Genomic DNA, 23,255 nt, shown 5'->3' on the forward strand with positions numbered 1-23,255 from the left:
ATGAAAAGATGTTTCATATATCTCATAATACGGGAAGTGTATATTAAAACTACACTAATATTTTTACCTATAAGAGAAATTTTTATATACTTATGCATATGAGAAATAAGGTCAATATAAGGATATTTATGATGGCATTTTTTATAATAGGAAGACATTGGAACTCTTAAACATCCATCAATAAAGGACTGATTAAATAAATACTGGTACATTCTTACCAGTATATAGTGGAATATTATGTAACCATTATAAAGACTATACTAGAAATGAAAAAATAAAGAACAAAAGAATGATACTGCTTCATAGATAATAACTTGGAATGATGTTGACAATGTATTGTGAAGTTTAAAAAGTGAGGTACTTAATGGTATATATACTACATCTCCTTTCAGGTTTTAAAAAGACATGAGGGGGAGGGGGGAGGGTATATGGGAATCCCCTATATTTTTGATGTAACATTTATGTAATCTAAAGTTTCTTTAAAAAAATTTTTTTTTTTTTAAATACATGTATAGGCATGCAGGAGGCCCAATGAACCCCAAACAGGATATACTTGAAGAGAACCAAACCCAGATACATTATAGTCAAACTTGAATGCAACAGACAAGGACGTATTTCTGAGTGCTGCAAATGAAAAGTTACTTGTTATGTATAAGAGAGTCCCAATGAGATTAATGCCTATTTCTCATCAGAAACCATTGAGTTAAGAGGGCAGAGGAGGGAAGTGGATTTGGCTCAACTGATAGAGCATCTGTCTACGATATGGGAGGCCCAGGGTCCAAACCCAGGACCTCCTGACCCTTGTGGTGAGCTGGCCCATGTGCAGTGCCGATGCACACAAGGAGTGCCGTGCCACACAGGGGTGTCCCCTGTGTAGGGAAGCCCCACGCACAAGGAGTGTGCCCTGCAAGGAGAGCCGCCCCATGTGAAAAAAAGCACAGCCTGCTCAAGAGTGGCACCACACACATGGAGAGCTGATGCAGCAAGATGATGCAACAAAAAGAGACACAGATTCCTGGTGTCCCCAACCAGAATGCAAGCGGACACAGAAGAAACACAGTGAATGGACACAGAGAGCAGACAGTGGGGGAAGCAGGGCTGAAGGGGCGAGAAATAAATAAAAATAAAAAAAGAAGGCAGGGGAATGAAATATTTAAATTGCTAAAAGAAAATAATTGTCAGCCAGAACTTTATATCCAACAAGACTGTCATTCATAAATGAAGAGAGATTAAGAGAATCCCAGGCAAAAACTGTCAATCTTGGGCCTGACCTACAAGCAGTGCTGAAGTGAGTTCTTCAGACTAAAAGGAAAGGGCATTCGACAGTAGATCAAAGTGTCATAAAGCAATAAAAATCTCTGGTAAAAGTAATCACATGGGAAAATATAAATACCAGGGCTGTTGTATTATAAATTATGGTAGGTAACTCAACATTTTGCTTTTAACAGTTTCTAAAGTACCAATGCATAGTAATGAAAAATTCATGGTTTGGTATATATGATGTGTAAAAGATATCTGTAATAAGTACAACAAAAAAGTGGGGAGATAGGTATAAGAACAGTGTATGTGTATGCTTTGAATTTAAGTTGGTATGAACTCAAACATAATGGTTTTAGATTTGGGAGGTTAAAGTTAAGCCTTATGGTAACCACAAAGAAAATACTTTAAAAATACATATATAAAGATATGAGAAGACGTTCAAAATTGAAAATACAAAAAAATCAAATAAATATGAAAGTAGGCATTAATGGATGAATGGAGGGTTTAAAAAGGTGCAAGACTTACAAATACAAAACAGCAAAATGGCAGAAGAAAGTCCTGCATTGTTAGTAGTTACTTTAAATGTCAGTGTATTAAACTCTCCAGTTAAAAGGCAGAGGTTGGCAAAATGGTTAAAAAAGCATGACCCAACTCTATGCTGTATACAAGACACTCACCTTAAATTCAGAGACACAAGTATGTTGAAAGTGAAAGAATGGGAAAAAAAAAAATTCCATGCAAATAGTAACCAAAAGGAAGCTAGAGTAGGTATAATGGCATCACATATAGTAGACTTTAAGTCAAAAACTCTTAAATCGGATGAGGAAGAATACCATAGACTGAAAAATGGATCAATTCAATGAGAAGACATAACAGTAATTATATATGTACTTAACAGCAGGGCCACAAAATATATGAAGCAAATATTGACATATGCAGAGAGAAATAGATGGTTCTACATTAATAGTAGGAGACATTAATACTCCACTTTCAATAATAGACAGAACACGTAGACAGGTCAGTAAGGACCTAGAAGACTTGAACGATACCATAAACCAACTAGATCTAACAGACATATATAGAACACTTCACCCAAAGCAGCAGAATATACATTCTTCTCTAGTGCATGTGGGTCATTCTCCAAGATAGACCATATGCTACCTCACAAAAGGAGTCTCAATACATTTTAAAATATTGAAATCATACAGTGTATTTTCTCCAACCACAATGTAATGAAGCAAGAATTCAGTCACAGAAGGAGAACTGGAAAATTCACAAATATGTGGAAATTCTGAGTTAAAGAATAAATTACAAGGGAAATTAGGAAATATCTTGAGGCAAATGAATATGGAAATATACCAAAAGTAGTGGGATGCAGCAAAGGCAATGCTAGAGAGAAAAAAGAAGACCTCCAATCAAAGACCTAACCTCAGAACTGGAGGAACTAGAAAAAGAGGGGCAAACTAAACCAAATGTGAGCAGAAGGAGGGAAATAACAAAGATTAGAGTGGAGATAAATAAAATAGACAATTTTTTAAAAACTAGAATCAACAAACCCAAAATTTGGTCCTTTAAAAAGATAATAAAATCAACAAACCATTGGCTAGACAACGGAAAAACAACATAGAATGCAGATCACAAAAATCAGATATGAAAGTGGGGGACATCACTACCAATCGCACAGAAATAAAAAGGATTATAAGAATGTAATGAACAATTGTACACCAACAAATTAGATAACCTAGATGAAATGAGCAAATTCCTGAAAACATACAAATTACCCACACTGACACAAAAGGAAATAGAATTTCTCCACAGACCAATAAAAAGTAAAGGTATTGAATCAGTAATCACAATCCTCACAACAAAGAAAAACCCAGGCCCAGTGGGCTTCACTGCTGAATTTTACCAAACATTCCAAGAAGAATAATACCAGTCCTGCTCAAACTCTTCCAAAAAATTGAAGAGACGAGCATGTGTCCTAACTCATTCTTTGAGGCCAGCATCACCCTGATACCACAAGAAAAAAAAATTACAGGCCAATAACAATTATTAATATAGATGCAAGAATCCTCACCAAAGTACTCACAAATTGAATTCAAAAGCATATTAAAAGACTGATATACCCCAATAAAGTGGGAATTATCCCAGTATGCAGTAGTGGTTCAACATAAGAAAGTCAATGTACTATATAACATTAATAGAAAAAAATAAAACTGCCACATGATCATCTCAGTTGACACAGGAAAAAAAGTGACAAAATCCAGCACCCCTTTTTGATAAAACACTCAGGAAACTAGGTATAGACAGTAACTTCCTCAACATGATAAAGAACACGTTTGAAAAACTCAAAGCTAACTTCATACTCAATGGTGAAAGAGTGGATGTTTTCCCCCTATGTTCATATACACCCACTGTTACCACACTTACTCAATATTGTACTAATTGTGGTAGATAAAGCAATCAGGCTAAAAAAAAAAAACACGCATAATAAATGGAATCCAAAATGGGAAGAAAGAAGTAAAAATTCCCTATTCATAGATGATATGATCCTATAGAGAGAGAAAATTCTGAAAAATCCACAAAAATGTTACTGGAGCAGGGGTTCCTAACCAGGGATCCACAGACCCCCAACGTGGAAAGATTTCAGGGGATCCATGTGCTTGAATTGAAAAAAATCAACTCAATTAGATGTCCAACATGATATGCATATTGCTTTGTCAAGTACTATACCACAGTTTAATGTATTTATTCAAGATAACAGTCTATACATTGACATGTCTTTAAAAAGTAAAATTTAACTTCAACTTTCCTATATTTTTTATGTACTGGATTATTATTTAATATCTTAACATAAAAGCACATATGTATAGAATGTCATATCTTTTTTATTTTAGTAACTATTTCAATATATGTAACTGATTTCCTTTGTAATTTTAGTTTATGCATTTAAAAACATTCTCGGGACATGGTGTGGGTATGATATATATATTAAATAATATACAGTATAGTATGGACTTAATATCATTTTTATTTTGATGCAGCATGTTCTGAATGCAGTAGATAACTGCTTGCAAAAAGGTTGGTAAGATTGGTGGAGATGGTTTTGCGATGCTGTGGAAAAACTCAAATTTCTAAATGTTTGCCAAAAATGACCATTTGAACAGATGTTGAAGCATGTTAGGTTATCAGGTATTGAAATTATTGGAAAACTCAATACCTCAATAATTTCAATTATTAAAATTATGGAAAAGTTGTAAAATGTAATTTTGAGTAGTCCTAAAATTTAATTTAAAGACATGCCAATGTTGAGTGTCATAAAACTATCTGCCACTACATTCTGAGAAGGGGTCTGTGCTTTTCACCTGACTGGCAAAGGGGTCCTTGGAACAAAAAAGGTTAAGTACCCCTGTACTAGAGCTAATAAACAAATTCATCAAACTGATCAAGACCAACACACAAAGATCAGAATTGTTTCTATACACTAGTGAAAAGGCAATCAAGAGAAAAATGCCATTTACACTAAAAGAATCAAATAATTTAACCAAAGATATAAAAGGCTTTTATGGAAAATTACATGGAAAATTAGGAAGAAATCAAGTTATGTCTAAATAAATGGAAGGATGTTCTGTATTCATGGATTGGAAGACTAAATGTCATTAAGGTGTCACTTCTACCCAAAGCAATGTACAGATTCAGTGCAATCCCAATCAAAATTCCAACACCTTCTTTGCAGAAATGGAAAAACCAATCCTCAATTCAGAGGGAAGTGTAAGAGACCCCAAATACAAAAACATCTTGAAAATGAAAACAATGTTAGAGTACTCACACTTCCCAATTCTTACAAAGCTACAGTAATTAAAATTGATTGGAACTGGCACAAGGACAGACATGTAGACCAGTGGAATCAATTTGAGACTTCATAAATCCTCACTTTTATGGCCAATTGAGTTTTGACAAAGGTGCCACGTCCACTCAATGGGGAAAGAATAATATCTTCAACAAATGGTGCTGGGAGAACTGGATAACCCTATGCAAAAGAATGATTGTGGACCCCTACCAAACATAATATACAAAAATTAACTCAAAATGGATCAAAGACCTAAATATAAGAACCAGGAGACTTTTAGCCTCCTACAAGAAAATACAGAGAAACAGCCTCGGGACCTTGTGTTAGGCAGTTCTTTCTTAGACTACATCAAAACCTCAAGCAACAAAAGAAAAAAAAATAGAAAAATGGGACTGCACCAAAATTAAAGTATTGGTGCATTAAAGGACTTAGTCAAAAATGTCAAAAAGATCACCTACAAATGGGAGAAAATACTTGGAAACTACATGCCTGATAAGAGTTTAATATCCAGATTATATAAAGAAATCCTGTAGCTCAGCAACAAAAAAAGACAACCCAATGGGCAAAAAATTTAAACATACTTCTCCAAAGAAGACATTCAGTGACCAATAAGCATATGAAAAGATGCTCAACATCATTAGGGAATGCAAATCAAAATCAATGAAATACCATTTCACATCCACTAGAATGACTACTATTTAAAAAAACTAAAATTATAAGTATTGGAGAGGATGTAGAAAAATACAAACTCTAGTGTATTGTAGGTCAGAATGTAAAATGGTGCAACCACTATGGAAAACAGTGTGACTTTTCCTCAGGAAATTAAGGATAGAATTACCATTTCAAGGTATATACCCCCAAAAGTTGAAAGCAGGAGCTCAAACAGATACCTGCACACCGATGTTCATAGCAGCATTATTCACAGTTTCCTAAAGACAGAAGCAACTCAAGTGTCCATGAACAGATGAATGGATAAGCAAATGTGTTATATATTTTTTCAGCCATAAAGGAAATGAAGTTCTGATACATGAAATTATATGGATGAACCTTGAAGACATCATGCTAAATTAAATAAGCCAGATCTAAAAGGACAGATATTGTTTGATCTCATTGGTAAGAAGTAATTAAAATAAGCAAACCCTTAGAGTCAGAATCTAGAATAAAGTTTACCAGGGGCTGGGGTGGGAGTAGGGAATGAAGTTTAATTCTTAAATTGTACAGAATTTCTTTTTGGGTGGATGGAAAAGTTTTGGTAATGGATGATGCTGATGATAGAACAACATTGTGAATCTAATTAGCACCACTGGTTTGTGTATTTGAATGTGTCTGAAAGAGAAAATTTTAGATTGTATATATGTTATCAGAATAAAAAATGTTAAAACCATTTAATTGTACAACACAAACAGTAAACCCTAATGTGAACTATGAACAACAGTTAATATATAATTATACTAATATTGCTCATCAATTGTAAAAGTTCCACACTAATATAAAGTAGTTTTTTAAAAAGATTTATTTATTTATTTATCCTCCCCTCCCCCCCCCATTGTCTGGTCTCTGTGTCCATTCACTGTGTTTTCTTCTGTGTCTGCTTGTATTCTCATTAGGCGGCTCTAGGAACCGATCCTGGGACCTTCCATGGGAGAGAGGTGATCATTCTCTTGCCCCACTTCAGCTCCCTGATCTGCGTCTCTTATTGTCTCTCCTCTGTATCTCTTTTTGTTGCGTCATTCTGCTGTGCCACCTCTATGCGTGGGCCAGCACTCCTGCACAGGGCAGCACTGTGGTAGCCCAGCACTCTGCACAGGCCAGCACTTCTTGTGGGCCAGCTTGCCACATGGGCCAGCTTTCCTTCACCAGGAGACCCTGGCATCAAACCCTGGACCTCCTGTATGGTAGGCAGGAGCCCAATTGCTTGAGCCACATCTGCTTCCCTAACACACTGAACTGTTTATATGGAATACTGTGTGGAGGTGTGAAGTATGTGGGAACTCTACTTTCTGCATGATTTTTCTGTAAAGCCTGAACATAAAATTTTTAAAAACTACTAAACATGTGCACCCACAAATCATTGAAATTTCTATTATTTTCAGCAACAGTACATTATTTTCAATGTATTCTTAATGCCACATTATTAATATACCTTCAGGTTTTTTTTATTGCTGTGTTCCACCACCACGGATAGGTAGGCTATCCGTCCTTTTCGCTTCCTCAGTGACCTAAAAGGGGTTGGAAGGGATGTTTGTTTATCACTGTCCTTCAAAGTGCGAGCCTCACTTTCCCACTCATGTTTCACGTGTTTAACAGGCCTCTTGTTGACCAATAGTGTGTTATCCTCTCAGAAGAGAATAGTAGAGGATCAGAAAAATTCTGCCTCCAATTTAATGATTAGTACTGTGCCTAAATTTTCACCTGAGCATCAATGAGATGAGATATTTTTCTGTCCTGTAACTGCCTACTTCCTTGACCCCACAATCTCTGCCAGCTTCCCCAAAGAGCATGCCACATCCCTGCAGTTTGCTGCAATAGCCAGTCATTTGAGAAAAGCTTCTGATTTGCTTATTCATAAAAGCTTTAGCTGGGAAGCGGATTTGGCTCAACTGATAGAGCATCTGCCTACCACATGAGAGGTCCAAGGTTCAAACCCAGGGCCTACAAGTGGACACAGAAGAACGCACAGCAGATGGATACAGAGAGCAGACAACTGGGGGAGGAGGAAAGGGAGAGAAAGATAGATAGATAGATAGATAGATAGATAGATAGATAGATAGATAGATAGATAGATAGATAGATAGATAGATAGATGATAGATAGAAGCTTTAGCCTTCCTTATAGATAGATAGATAGATAGATAGATAGATAGATAGATAGATAGATAGATAGATAGATAGATAGATAGATAGATAGATAGATAGATGATAAATAGATGGAAGCTTTAGCCTTCCTTATAGATGTTTCATGACCTGAGTATTACAGTCTAAGCAATGAAAAGTCATAAAGCTCCTGCATCCAAATTAACATTTGACAGCTTATTTTGTGAAGAGAGTTTGATTTTAACTTAGACTTATAATATACTGATGGCTGACTTCCATATGAGAGATCTCCCTACATGAGAGCCAAAGACATCTCCTGAAGATTTCAGAATGCTCTTCCAACATTTGCTTCAGGGAGTATGAAGGGAAAGACACCATCATGACATCTTTTCTTCAGTGACTGGCTAGCCTTTTGGAACTCTTCCAGTTTGGTTGCTGCCTGTTCATCTCTGAAATCACTGTGTGCTTTGTGAACTGAACAGGGCAAAGTGTCATGATTCTTTCCACAATAAAACTTGTACTCTGCTTCTTCTCTCTTTGAAAATATCTAGCTTGGACTGTTGGGCTTCTGACACCATTGGGCTTTCCCTATCTTTCCTCTTTGCTTTATCTCTTTTTCACTCTTCTTTTCCTCACTATAAACTAAGTTTAAAATTCAGCTGAAGTCACAGAGAAGTGTCAGTTACTATATTCTACTTTTAAAATTCAGCTCAAATATCACTTTCATAAAAAAGCAGGCAATCTGATGTTCATGCCTAGAAATCTGTAGTACTTATGATCACTGATTTGCTTGCCTACTTCGTCACTCATAGACTGTAAGTTCTTTGAGGAAGCTGTCTTATCCTATTTGGTGTCCCTAATGTCTGGCAGGGTTGTCTCGTAAAAGATGTTCAGTAGATTTTTGATGAATGCATAATCCGCTCAAAGGCAGGGATCTAATTTTGTTTCTCCTCTATATTCCTAGCTCCTAACATAGTTCATAGCGTGAATTTATGGAAAATGTTTATTGATTATGTTGATAATATTAAATATAATCTTTGATTATAGATCCCTGTACTTTGAAGTAAGCCAGAAAGTATTAATGCAAAACTATGGGCAACTGAGCAGAATCAAAAATTTTATCAATCTCCTATCCTACTATGGTGCTTGGCACATAGCACTCAGTGAATGAGAGTGATGATGATTCTGATTATTATAGTGCTCATGACAGAAAAGGCAAAGGGAAATAGGAAGGGGAAAAATAAAGGCAGGTACTAATTTACACAAAGGAAATTATTTTCAATTCTTACACTTCAGGAAAAAATTAGTAAATACCATTTTTAAAAATTATTTGTCATACCACCTTTAAAATAATTGAACATACAGATTATGGATATTCTGGTACTCAGTAAAAAGTAGAACACTTTCAGTGTATCAGCAAATATTTTTCTTTTTCTAAGTGTCTGCTCAAAAAATTTTGAGACCTCGCCAACTCATTTCTTCTAGCTCTAACGTTCTGTGATTCTGTGATGCTACGTATCTAATATAATAACTACTGTAGCTCAAGTTCAAGTCACTGTGGTTACTGTCAGCTTGACATTTCCTAAGCATCAACTTAGTCCTTAACTCTTGGATTTGAATGTGAAGATTAGTTAGACCCTGAAGGGAGAGACACAATAAGCACTCTAAACACTATTGTCAGGAGGAAAAATGAAGAGCTAGTTAATCTTTAGCACATTTTCATGGCTATCATTTCTGTTGAATTTGCTTTCAATATCCTTTATTTTGCATGAATAGTTCAGGAGTCTTCATCCTAACAGCTACCTTTTATTTAGCCACCACTATGGGCCAGACATTATAAAATGGTACTTTACCTGCTTTATCCATAATCCTTACACTTAGCCCATCTTGCACCTTGGCCATACAGAAGATAAGTGGCCGAACTGGGTGTAGAATAGAGCTTCCTGTTACTGTATATTTTGGGGACTTTCCTTTAGACCATTTTACCAAAACCTAGATCACAAAGAGGGAGTCTGAGGAACGGGTAGCTGAATTGCTTGCCTTTGTCATTTACCAGACTTAAACCATCCCTGCTAAATTAGAAAGGACAAATAAAATGTAGTTCTTTTTAATGACTTAATCTTAGCACTTCTCATATTGTAGTGCAATTAAATGTTTGCTTCCCTACATTCCCCTCAGCTCTTTGAAGGAAAGGGAACTTTGTTTTTATTCATCTTTATTCTCAGTGTTAGACACATAGGCATTCCATCAATGTTAAATTATGAGTGGACCAAAAGAAAAACTGTAGTTATAGAAATAGAAAACAAAATATTTTCTTAACTTTCTCTATGTACTAGATGCTCTTTCTTCACAAAAACAATTTCTGGTCATTTTGCTATTCTCTATCCCAAATTGGTTGATATGCTAAACCCAGCTTTCACTGTTGTGGCCTATACTTAATTGAGCTCAAAATGATAATCAGAAATCTGAGTCTGGAGTGCCTTTAGTTGTGCCTGTAATTTAAGCAGATATATATATAGCCCAAATTTAATAGCACGTGCAAGTTGTTCAAAAATATGTATATTTTGTTTATTTACTGTCATAAAAGCAGAAGAAAATGTTTAACGTGTTGAAAGCTTATGTCAGAGAGAAAAGATTATTTTATGATTGTTCAGTTTCCATTTTGAAAGCTGCTATGGAGTATCTCCAACCTGAAGATCCTTTTCTGATACTTTTTTTTTATCATCTCCTTTCTCACATTCAGTTTAGAGCTTAAATTGGGAAATTTATTTAAGTGTGTTTTCCTGGCATCTCATGTTTAACAGTGTCAGGGGTTTGTGTCCCTGGAACGAAAACTGTTTCTCCAGAGCCTTTTTTCTCTCAGCTTTCAGTGAAAAGAGGGGCAAGGCAAGCCAGTCGCTTACCACAAAGCAGTGCCACCACAAAGGAAAGATTAAGGGTTTAGAGAGAGGTCAATGTGGGTTTTTCTCTAACTAAACACTTTCCTAAAGTTTCCTTGTGGAAAAATAATGAAGTCATCTCAGAGTTTTTAAAGAATTTTTATTTCTTTTTCACCGTCTGCATTCGCTTGTCTTCTCAGCATGGATGTTTAATCTTCCTAGGCTTTGTGAATTGGCCCAAATGAATAAGTGGTGAGCTGTCTCTCTAGGAGCTAGAGGCTTATTCTAAGGGCCTAATCACTGAGTAAACACATCTTTGCCCTCCCTCTCACAACTGGGATATAATAGTAGAGATTCTAGCACAGTAACCTGGATATTGCAGGGACCAATGCTTTGAAATGCAGAATGGTTGATCCTCCAAAACAGACAGTGCCTGATCTTCGCCCGCCTCTTTCTTCTTTTTAAAATTAAATATTGCCAAAGAGATGCTGTTTTATTGCTTGATATTGTGCATTAGTGCCCTTGACTTCCAAGTTTAGTTTCAGTCAACACTGTCAGCTGCACTTATAGGGAACTCTGCATGTTGGGTTTCTTAGTAGTCTCTTCAGCACATGTGTGTTTGGTTTGGAAGAGCATTTAAATTAAATCAGTAAGATAGCAATGTAAATCACTAATCTCTTTCCCAAAGTCTAATGTTCCATTGCAGTGTTCTTGAGAGAAATAGGCATTTTAAAGATTTAGCCATTGCCATTGTTTGGTTAGAAATATGCTGATTTAAAAGTGGGCTGCTCTCTCATTCCCAGTGTCTCATTAAATGTAGTTGCTGAGATACGTTCAAGAACAATTAGTGGTTGACATCCCTCTGTCTATTCAGCTAGAGAGCTCCTAAGAAGAGCTCTGAATTTGTTAGTGTTGCTAGGTTCACTTTCCTTTCCCAAACCAGGAGATTTCTTGATTCATTTACTAAAACTGATTTGGCATTGCCACTGCTATTTGGTGTCTTTTTTTGTCAGGGTCCTATGATTGGTAGCAGCATTCAAGTTTCTTTCATCAAACATGCCGGGACCTATAGCTAGCTTGGGGATGCAAAGAAGACTGAGAGAGACCCAGTCATCACCCTTGAGAGACTTAATATAGAGGGGAAACGGGGTAAACAATTATTAACGGAAAGTGGTAGAAGCCCAGGAGAGGAAACTCTTAACTCTGCCCGAGGGAATCAGGGAAGGTTTGTATAGAGGCATTTGCTTTAAGCCTTAAAGGATGAGTAGGAATTTGCCAGATAAGTATCTCTTCAACAGTGTATCTGATTACAAACTTCCTAGATGCCAGCTGTTATCTACAGGCATCAACCTAAGAAAAAACATTGAGTCTTGTTTACCATTTTGTCACCAGTGCCTCCTGCTGGGCCCGACACAAAGAGAATTTCAACAAATGCTTGCTGAATGAATTAATAAATAAATTAACACTTAGCAGAGTGGGGTCAGCTGAGCTACTTATACCCAGGAGTGCTGTCCTTATTCCCATTAGGTGCTATCTCTGAGGCCCCTGGAAGCTATGATGTAATGACCAGTCTTGCATATTGATATCATATTCTTGCTCCAGCAATGTGGACTACAGTGTGATTGATGTCCCTGATACTACTTTAGTATCATCGAAAGAACATTAGAGTTGGAGTCAAACAATCTGGTTCCAACCCCAATTGTGCCACTTACTATTGTGCATTTAGGGCAAGTCAGCTTTTCTAAGCCTCAGTTTCCTCGTATATTAGTAAGTATTGTATTTTAGGCATGGCTCACCCTGCAGCACAGTCTACGTCTCAGATTGTGTACTTTTCTAGTTTTCTTGTTTCTTAATAAACTCTTTACCCTATGACGTGTCCTTAAATTCTTTTATGCAACATAGGCCAAAAACCTAGAAGTAGATTGGATTGTGTACTTTTCTAGTTTTCTTGCTTCTTAAACTCCCTTGCCTACCCTAAAAATATAAATTTAAAAATATCTATTTTATAGTTTTTTTTTCTTTTTTTCTTGGGATTAAAGTAATGTGAAAGTAACAGCACTTCATATTCATAGTAGATGCTCAGTGGATGCTTTTGGAATCTTAATCTACTTATTTACTTCTGGCTCCTCTCATCTGGTGTAAATTTTATCTGTGACAAAGATATTTTCATGGTTACCTAATTATTATTATTATTATTTGGATTCCTTGTTAGGATGATTCCAAGCATCATAATTCTTTAGCCTTTCATCAACATAAACCTTATATTATATTTATTTTTTTATAAATGTCTGTCTTTGTTTTAGAATCCCACACAGCAACTTTTCTTTTATTGACTGTCATCTTTTGCTAATTTAATATGAACAGAAGACCCTAAGCCTCCTTGAAAATTTCCTTCGGCAGAATTTGACAGATTGGTTTGTTACGTTGTTTTTACCATAAAATTCTGTCTTTCCAGTTTCTGTTTAACTATGACTATTCTTAAACTTAGCTCTTCTACAAGGTAACACCAAGAAGTTAGTCAACAATTTAGACTTTTGTTCTTGTTATTAAAGCTGACACGTTATAAATTATGTTGTTCAATTTGTTTTTTTGTTTTGTTTTGTTTTCTGATTTTTTTTTTTTTTTAATAGTACCGTCTCTGGGGAATGAGCCCGGGACCTTGTATGTGGGAACCCAGCACTCAACTACTGAGCCACATCAGCTCCCTGTCTGGTTTTTCATTTGTTTGCTTGTTGTTTACTTATTTGTTTTCAGAAGGCCTCAGGGACTGAACCTGGGACCTCCCATGTGGGAAGCAGGCAGTCAACCACTTAAGGCATATCCATTCAACTGTTCAATTTGTTTTTAGTTTCAGTTATCTTATTGGATATCCAGTTATGACAGAGGACACTTTTAAGAGAGCAAATGTCACTTCTTGAAGACAGATTTTATCATGGCAAAGGGAAAGAATAATTTTCTGCATGAGAAAGCACATTGGACATTTTCTGAAATGCAAACTAGAAGGAATTCATGTGAATTGAACATTTTTCTATCATTTTTTTCAAATGACAATTAGATATTACTAATTAGTTGTGCTTGTAAATAAGTACCATAATATGGGAGCACATTAAGGACTTTGAAATTATCTGTGGAACTAAATCAAAACTTCGTATCAGACCTTTTCTTTTCAGCAAAAGAGATTATTCAGTGTTTAGATTGAAAACATTAAAAATATGTAAGAGTGATTATGCCAGCCAAAACTATTTTTCTCTGTATAGTTAAATAGTTCTCCTTATATATAAAGTGTATATCAAATATGAAGAATGACAAATCCACTTTATGGAAAAAGCTATTTTTTTTGCAATATCTGATTGAGACAGGCTTGCACATGTTAACAGAAATCTGTGGCAGCAGTCTTTTAAGCAGGGATGTAATCATCCTAGCCACTGTAGTATATAAGAAAGCAAAATTCATTTATTAGTGGGTGCTTTTAGGAACTCCAAGTGAAAGGTACTCTTTCAGAGAACAGCATTTTTATTTTTGCCTCTACTATTCATATTAACCAATTATGCTTTTACAAAACTCAGGAAATCTTATGTTAGTGAATATTTTAATTGATCAGTCTTTTCTCCTCTTTTCAGAGAAAGCTTCTTGCTATCTACCTCCACCATGATGAAAGTGTATTAACCAACGTATTCTGCTCACAAATGCTTTGTGCTGAATCCATTGTCTCTTATCTGAGTCAAAATTTTATAACCTGGGCTTGGGATCTGACAAAGGACGCCAACAGAGCAAGGTAATACTGCTGTTCACAAGATATAAGTTGGTCTTCTATTTTAAGGGGGAAGAAAAGTCATCATTCTATTTGGTTCCTTAATCATAATCATTTCTCATCTTCAACATTAAATTCTCTACCCTTGCATTTCATTTCATAAAAGCTATTTACTGTAGGTAATACATGTGGCTATTTACAATTATTAAAAATATACCTTAACTCACAAAAAACTCCTCTTAAATTCAAGAGTCAATCCAAAATGAAAGCAAAAATACACTTCTTTAGTCTCTTCTAATATGTTGTTGGACTTTTAGAGAAAATCTGTGTTTTTACTAAATGTTCAGAAAAGACAAGGCAACTCTAACACAATCCTAGTGTCAAGTTTTGGGTTTGTTGTTGTTGTTTTTTAATAACTTCAGTGAAGAAGGCAAGACATTCTGGACCAGTCCAGTGGTGTTGGTAATAGCTTAACTCTAGCATATGCTAATTGATGTAATCGCTTTATTGCACACATTCTTTTGCACACAGCCAGCAATACATCTATATTCTCAATAGAAAAAAATTCCTTTTGCTAGTTGTCAGAGTAAGTTTACTTAGTTTGTTAATCATAATAAATCTGTGATGAATAATTCTTCACTTTTTGCCTATTTGCATTTCTTATCTGAAATATATTTCATCATATTTAATTACCCCTGTGACTGGGTAAATTATCCCGGGATGCTACTTTGGGTGTGTTAACACAATCGTAATCACAGACTGCTGGCTTTTGAGCAGGGAGATTAAATTAATTCATTTAAAAGCAAGCCTATTGTAGTTACCTAATTTAAGAGATTATAGAACAATTAGAAATCATCAGATTTGTCTTTTTATTTTTTTATGGCTGACTGAATTTTTGGTCATCATTCATACATTGTTTCATGTCATCTGAATCTTAAAAGAAAGAAGATTCTTCCCTTAAATGTGAGGCCAGAAGAATACTGAAGCCATCTTTTCATCTAGTACTTCATTTCTTCAAGCAAATGGCTAGGAAATTTCATAGGATAACTTCATTCTGCCTTAGAGGTGATCCCTGTTACACATAACTAAAAACCTTTAGCACCTGTATTTGTTTAAATTAAATCAGGTTATTATTCACACTCAGTTAAAGGTGATGAAAAGCAGTGCCAAAAACAGATGAAAATGCAGCATCGAAGGGCTTTCATGAGGCAAAATACATAGACTGGAGACTTGGCTAAATCTTTTGCCATTCACTGGCAGTAAGGAATCTCCTCCTTTCCTTTTATCCACAACTTGATGGAGAAGGAAACACTATTTCTGAACCATCTGTAGTGGCTAAGTTCAGCTGACTACCTGCTGTTATTTTGTTCTATCCTCCATTTAATTCCTTAGTTCCTTTTATTTTACAATGACAAAAAATTGCAGTGTAGTTTCTTTTGAAAAAAAGTGTTTGAGGGTTTTTTTTTTAATTTTTTTTATGACTGGCAATCAACAACCATGTAATTGCTTTGTTATGTTTTACTAAAGAAGTCTGTTAAGTAGCACAACTTTGATACACTAGTAATAAGAGTTTGCAGGTTACAGAGACACCTGTGGTGACCAAAGCGACAGAAGCTGCTTATTAGAAAGAGCCAGTACAGCTGTGTCCTATTAACTCCTTATGACACTTTTTTAAACACAAAATAAAGGCCTTGGTTTAAGGCTTTAGAACTATTTCTCAATGAATTTCAGGGCTTAATATGAAGTATGATAGAATATTTTAATTTACATGTTTTTAAATATGGCATCCCGTTTTTAAGTTAACTGTCATGAAAATAAAAAGAATTGATATTAAAGACTGAAAAAAGAAACATCTAGGAATTCAGTTTAATAAACATTTGTCAGAATAAAAACAGGGTAATGGGGAGAAGAATGGAGCAATTTCTGAAATTTAAGGTATGTGGCATCCTTATTCAGAACCTAACTCTGTCCCTATTACAAATTAAAGATTATTTTAAATTAAGGTATTACATTTCTCTATATAAAGTAACTGAAATAAAACTACATACCTATTTTTCATGTACACCTCCATCATTATTATTGTTAAGGCAATCAGGGGAAAATACACATTTTACAAATACAAGATGAACTTTCATTGAAATGGCATTTTCAGAAGAGCATAAAAATGGATTTCCTTTGATATATTAAGCTGTAAATGAATATATTAATTAGCCTGGTTTATTGCTCGAAAAAAAGGTTTAGCTTAGCCAAGTTTTCTTGCCATCTATCGTAGATACATCTAAATATTGTCTGATTTTCCTGCTTTATGATCTTTTTTGGATTTTTATGATCACATTTATCCGAAGGTGTTTGTTATGAAAATTCATTACATCATCCATTTAATGCTTTAACTTTGAATCATAAAACCTCAAACTTTCACTCTCAATTCATTTGCTGTCTAATGCTGCACTAATATATATTGATCAGTGGGATACATATCAAAAATTATTATGCCATTATTTTCATATAGAGACCAGAGAGCTAAAATGAGCCAGATTAATACATATAAATATAGAAGAAATTTCTATACATCACAAATAAGATTGTTGTTCTGGGTGACCTTTTAACTGTAATATTTGTTTTTAAATGACAACAATTTGGAAATAAAATCCTGGTGAATGGCTTGTCTGGTCTCATATGTGGTTAGTCTATTTCAGGCTATTTATAAAGATTTAGACAATCCTGGGCCTGTAAACTGGATGCTTTCTTAGTGGTTTTCTGGAACTATCCCCTGATGTTACAGCTGGGGACATTGATGCCCAAGATAGGAAAGAATTTGCCAAGCAAACTTACTTTCGCTTAAGGAATATTCTGATTAAGCCTATAGAATCAGCCCTCGAATCACAGTTTACTGTGAATCCATCATGTGTGTAGAAGACAAGTGAAGTATATTAAATCAAGTGAGTGTTTTGGTAAAGTTACCAGAATACAAGTGTCACTTGCTATTATAAGTTAATTTCCTGATTTCTCTAACAAATTGGACTTAAAAAGTCATACTTCCATGGATAATTTGTCACTGTTATCCATCCCTGTGATATGGATGACTTTGATTTCCTACCTCTGAAATGATTCTAAAAACTTTCCTTCTGAACTGAATGCTTAGATTGACCAACCCATATCTGTATAAAATGGGTTAGAATAATTTGCATATTGATCTTGGAACATTCCAAATATGAATTTTAGGAGTAATGATTATGTGCCTTTCTTCTCACCCACTAAATTGTCATCTCCTTGAAGGGCATATTTATTTTATTTGTCTCATTAAACAAGGCACTTAAAGAAAATCCTAGGGGAAAGAAACTCAATAAGCATTTGGTAACTGAATGTATGCATCAAATGCCGTCTAAGAATATTGTTTATAATTTCCAAATTGAATATCTAAATGGGATTTCTTCTTTGGAAAAGTCTTGTTGACTGCCATGTCTAGGTAGTTTTCAGGGCCATTCTTTCTTAAAGGAGTAAGCATAAAGCCTTATTAGTCTTGAAGAGGTGCTAGAAGGTATATTTTCCTTAATTATACACACAGAAAGATGAAATTAGAAATTTGTTCTTTCTGTTCAGATATTATATTAGTGACTTTCCTAATCTTTTGGTTTGCACATATTTGTTATTCTTTACCAAAAGATGATGGTATTTAAAACCTCAGTTAGGTATCCAGAGTGAAGGATCAGTGATTGAGATAATTGTGGAAAGGAGAAAGAATTGGGAAACCTGATCAACTAATGTAATCCTGTATGGTCTGAACCAGATTGAATATTGGGATGGACAGATCTCAAGAAGATGTTTAATAAATGACTCATGACAGCATTGGCATATGCTTACAGGCAGACAATGGAGCAGAGTCCAGATACCCTTTTGGAGGTATATATAAAACCATCATCAATTTAATTACTAGTAAGTAAAAATAGTTCTGAGTACCATGTACTCTTCGTGAAAGAATAATTCACTTGGCTGTAAAAGAATAATTTCTTAAAATTCTGGACAGGTATCAACTCCAAGAAGACTTGCCTCTCCCCATCCTTCTCTTGCCTCTGTCTAGGTTAAAACGCATGTTTTATATGCTCCCATATATCCCTGTACTAACTTGTATTAATGACAACCATTGTATGATATAGTTATTGTTTTTTTCCTAGGTAGGTGCCTCAGGGCAAGGAGACATGTCTATAATTGCATAATTCCATTGCTTTGCACAGTGCCTTAAAAAACATTAAGTGTAATACTTTAAATAAATGAATAATTTCTAAAATCCATTGATAAATTATGAATGAGAGAAAAACAACTTGGGTATTGACATGAGATCTGATTGTACAATCTTCGTCTGCAGCCACTAACAGAACTAATAAAGCTAAAGCCTTCATTCTCTTTGGAGAATGAACTGAAAATATCTAGACTGGGTGCCTCTTCTACTGCTGGCCCCATAAAGCCCCAGAATATCATGGCCTATGCTCACGTACGTTCTATACTATCTAGAAAAAGGCTTGAATCCCAATTCAAATGAATTCATCCAGTGGTTCCACAGTTACTTTCTCAGACTAGCCAAGCTTCTATGATACCCAAGAAGCAATTGAGCTCCCAAATTAGGCCATTCTGCAATGATGGTAACATTGGTTAAAGCAAACACACCCATGGCACTGGAGTACTAAACTGGCTCTGTGGTGAGATATGCCAAGCAGTCAGGCAATTTCCACTTGGGACCATCAGAGTTAACATGATGCTATATAAAGCACCATTACAATAAGAATTTATTTGCTTCCCACTATTAGAGCTACTTGGGTACCTTCTGGATATATGAGAACATTGGCACATCAGTGCCCTCCATGCTGAGGGTTCTTGGCTGAAGTTCTTCAAATAAGGCCACATAACATGTGGCACAGTAAATTACCAATATTAACCACAAATTTTACTGGATGTCTCAGTCCATTCAATATAGGTGCTGCTTTAGATGATCTAATTCTAGAAAACCTATATTCAAACTTTAATTTAACTAGGGTAACACCAACTGGGTAATCACCCAGCTATGAGTGCCAAAGAATGAGTTGCTTATGTGTGGGTAAGTTCCTGAGGTGAAAATGTTTCTCACATCAGTGTACATGCTACAAAGTGTTAAGTCAGGCATTGCACACTATTTCTAGGTGGTGTTCATAGTAGCTGCAAACAGTTCCCTAGGAATTGCTGACACTCCCTAGGTTACATAGGTTGCATATAACATGTACATAGAATTATACTCAATTTTGCATACGCAGTTAGTACCAATGGTCATAATATATATAGTCAGGAATTCTACTGCCTGTCTATATTAGCTTTTGAACTTATGGGCCTTGGGCGCATTGTTTCAGGTCAATGCAAAGTTCTGCTGCTGTGCTGACAGGTACTTGTTAGCCTTAATATTTAAGTGATAGTTTTCCACATTACTTAATCTTTGGTAAGAGTTAATTGACTTAAAGCACTTATTATCAGCAGGCTCTCTTCACCTGCACTTTCCATCTCAGTAATTAGCCATAGTCACAGTGGCTTACCCTTAATTCCCAACTACTAAGTAGTTCATGCCTGACTGAAGCCAGCTGACCATGTTACTCTAACCCTACACTTCCATTTGATCCAGCAAATATAGCCCAGGTGTGGGGTCTGCATGGGTGACACAAGGAGTGTTAATTTCCAGCTGCTATCCTAGGAGCAAATATGGATTCTGTAGAGGTAGCTGATAAAACAGATAGATATGTTGTGGTCAGGCTACTAAAACTTCCAGAGACCTTAATACCAGATTTCTATATAATTTTCCCCAAACTTCTTTAGTGCCTTTGTGCAACATTTTCCGTCCAGTACTTTTAAAGGAAGTGTATTGCCATCCTAAACATCCCAGGTCAAGGGCTTAATTAATGCTTTAAAATAAAGGTTCCAAAACACCAGGAGAGTTTGTCATTTTCTCCCTGGTTTGTTTTGTGAAGAGGGAGGAGAGAAGGTGAGGAGGAACCCCTCCTGTTCCATGATTACATCCTACCCACTCATTTTCTCCTTTTCTCCTCTGCTTTTGATTTTTAGTGGCGGTCTTAACAGAATGTCAAGATCAATTTGCAGCATGGTTTAACTCAAGGTTTGCGTTCTGCCAGCAGCAATTGTCCCTGCAAACAATGCCGTGTGTTCTTGTAACTTCAGAAGCTTTTAGAAGGATCATGGCAAGGGCCGCATCTAATGACTTTATTAGTGTAGGGTTTCAAAATGGGCTCAGTAATTGTTCATATCTCTTTGTCAGCAAGTCATAATTACTGTTCAGCATTGTCCAAGGGTGCATTTGTGAATAGTTTCCTAATAGTACTGAAAGGAAGGGAAAGGGGGAAAGGATAAAAGGTGATGGCCTCTTTCTATTGAGAACAAGCCAATTTCTATGTAGATGATGGCTAAACTGTTCATAATACATTCTTCACTTTTGTTAAGATAGAAAATTATCTTTTAAAAATTTTTTTGAGATAATTTTAAATTACCAGTTTAACAGCCTTTTTTAAACTCTGATTTGGGTCCTTCCCATACTACTACCTGATACAACAATCAGAACTGCCTGTTGGTACATGCATTGTATCTGAATCAAACCATTTGTGTAAAAAGCAGATTTTTCCTCTACATTAATTTGATTAATGCTATTCAGGAAATATGCATTTAATTCAGATACACTTGTTAATAAACACTGTATGTGAAAACTATTGTTTAAAAAAAATAGTGAAAAGGCAATACTGTTGACAGGCCAATCCAAAGAATATTAAGTTTCTATCAAATCCATTTTTCTCCTGCACTTGATCTTTAATATTGGTCTTCTCCTTGGTCTTTCTCCTACACACTCTCTATTTGGAATATTCTAGGTATCTTGGTAGTGAGAGTCACAGAACCAAAAGAATCATTGCCTCCTCAAGATATATGAAGTTTTCCTTTTGTGCTCTATTGCTAAATTCTTTCTTGCTCTGTGACTCCAAATGGTGTACATGATTAGAATTATGTGCAGATATTCACTCCCAATAGCTAGTTATCCTTATATCTTAGAATATACAGATTGAAATAAATATGGCTTCCATAGGAACTTGATCAAGTTTTTATATATATTACAAAACAATTTAGTTAATAAAAGGAATCCTTAAAATAAGGCATTTCTAAAACAGAAAAGGTAGTACATCCCACCATATCTTTTGCTTTTCTTCGTGACTGAAATTGAAAACATCTTAACCAATTTACTGGTTTTCTTAACTACTATCAGTATTTTTTTTTTTAAGATTTATTTATTTCCTCCCCATCCCCTGCCCCACCACTTGTCTCCTCTCTTGTGTCCATTCGCTGTCTGTTCTTCTGTGACCGCTTCTGTCCTTACCAGCAGCATTGGGAATCTCCGTTTCTTTTTGTTGCATCATCTTGTTGTGTCAGCTCTCCGTGTGTGCGGCACCATTCCTGGGCAGGCTGCACTTTCTTTTGTGCTGGGCGGCTCTCCTTACGGGGCGCATTCCTTGCACATGGGGCTCCCCTATGCGGGGGACACCCCTGCATGGCATGGCACTCCTTGCACGCATCAGCACTGCACATGGGCCGGCTCCACACAGGTCAAGGAGGCCCAGGGTTCGAACCGTGGACCTCCCATGTAGTAGGTGGATGCCCTATCCATTGGGCCAAGTCTGCTTCCCTATCGGTATTAATGATTTTTAAATTCATGGTAGTTTCTGAGGAATTTTTTTACTAATCATATCACCTATACCATTTATATTGGGAGCACATTCTTCCCTTTCTATAAATACTGGTAGTAAAACAGTCTGAGAAATTATAAGAGAAATATGTTAGTTTCCTAATGTAAAACTAATTCTGACTTTTTCCAGTACTTTCCTTTCATTCTACATGGATACTCCAAGAGATTATAGTTCCTAATAATCTTGATCTGGTCTGCCAAATGTATCACCAAAAATTGAAAAAGTAAATAATTGTTAGTCTGGAATTGGGGAATGAGTTACAATCCTGTTTCTTAAGTGTTTAGGTAATTCATTAGGCAATAAATTTGGTGTCCTTTCCTCAAACATATATTTCTATCTTATACCTTTATTGCTTTGTGATAATAGAGAAGGGTGATAAATAGTTTTGTATTGCTCACAAATAAAGGGTTGACTATAGGAATTTTTTAAGCCACCTGTCAGTTTATCTACTGTTAGCTAACTCAGTCTATAGCCACAGCAACAATTTAAATAATCTTCCTAAACAGTCTCCTTTCATGCACCCTTCCTCTCCTCAATCTATGAACAGTACCAAGAATGTCATCTTTAACATATACTTTCTACACACTTCAAATAAGGAAGGAATGAGGTAAGTTGACATTAAAAATAGAGAGAAATTTTGAGCTTTGTTTGCTATATCTCAATCTGAGAAATTATGTTGCCCACTCCCAGCATCAAATGAGATAGCAGAGGCTCTGAGCAGCTCCCAAATAATTTACTCAACAACCACAGCAACTAAAATTTATTATGTAACTATATGAATAGCCACATAATAAGGAATAACTTATTAGTTCTTAAAGCAAAAACTATGTATAATTAAATATTTCAGTTGCTGTTCTTGAAAGACTGATTTTCAGTACAACTATTTCCTCACTGTTTATGCAGCCAGATATTACTCATAGGATGTGGAGCAATTAAGTAAAGCTC

The 23,255-nt window shown here is 35.6% G+C and overlaps 1 protein-coding gene across 4 annotated transcripts in view; it reads left to right on the forward strand.

Annotated features, from left to right (window-relative positions):
• FAF1 (Fas associated factor 1) overlaps window positions 1-23,255 on the forward strand; it is a 573,725-nt gene that overhangs the window by 430,684 nt on the left and 119,786 nt on the right. For all 4 annotated transcript variants that reach the window (XM_071217456.1, XM_004476483.5, XM_071217457.1 and 1 more), the window contains one exon: window positions 14,423-14,577. In XM_071217456.1, coding sequence (XP_071073557.1) covers window positions 14,423-14,577 — 155 coding nt within the window. The remainder of the gene's footprint in view (window positions 1-14,422; window positions 14,578-23,255) is intronic.

The sequence above is a fragment of the Dasypus novemcinctus genome, chromosome 9 (assembly GCF_030445035.2).
Source record: "Dasypus novemcinctus isolate mDasNov1 chromosome 9, mDasNov1.1.hap2, whole genome shotgun sequence".
In the NCBI taxonomy this organism is placed as follows: Eukaryota; Metazoa; Chordata; class Mammalia; order Cingulata; family Dasypodidae; genus Dasypus; species Dasypus novemcinctus.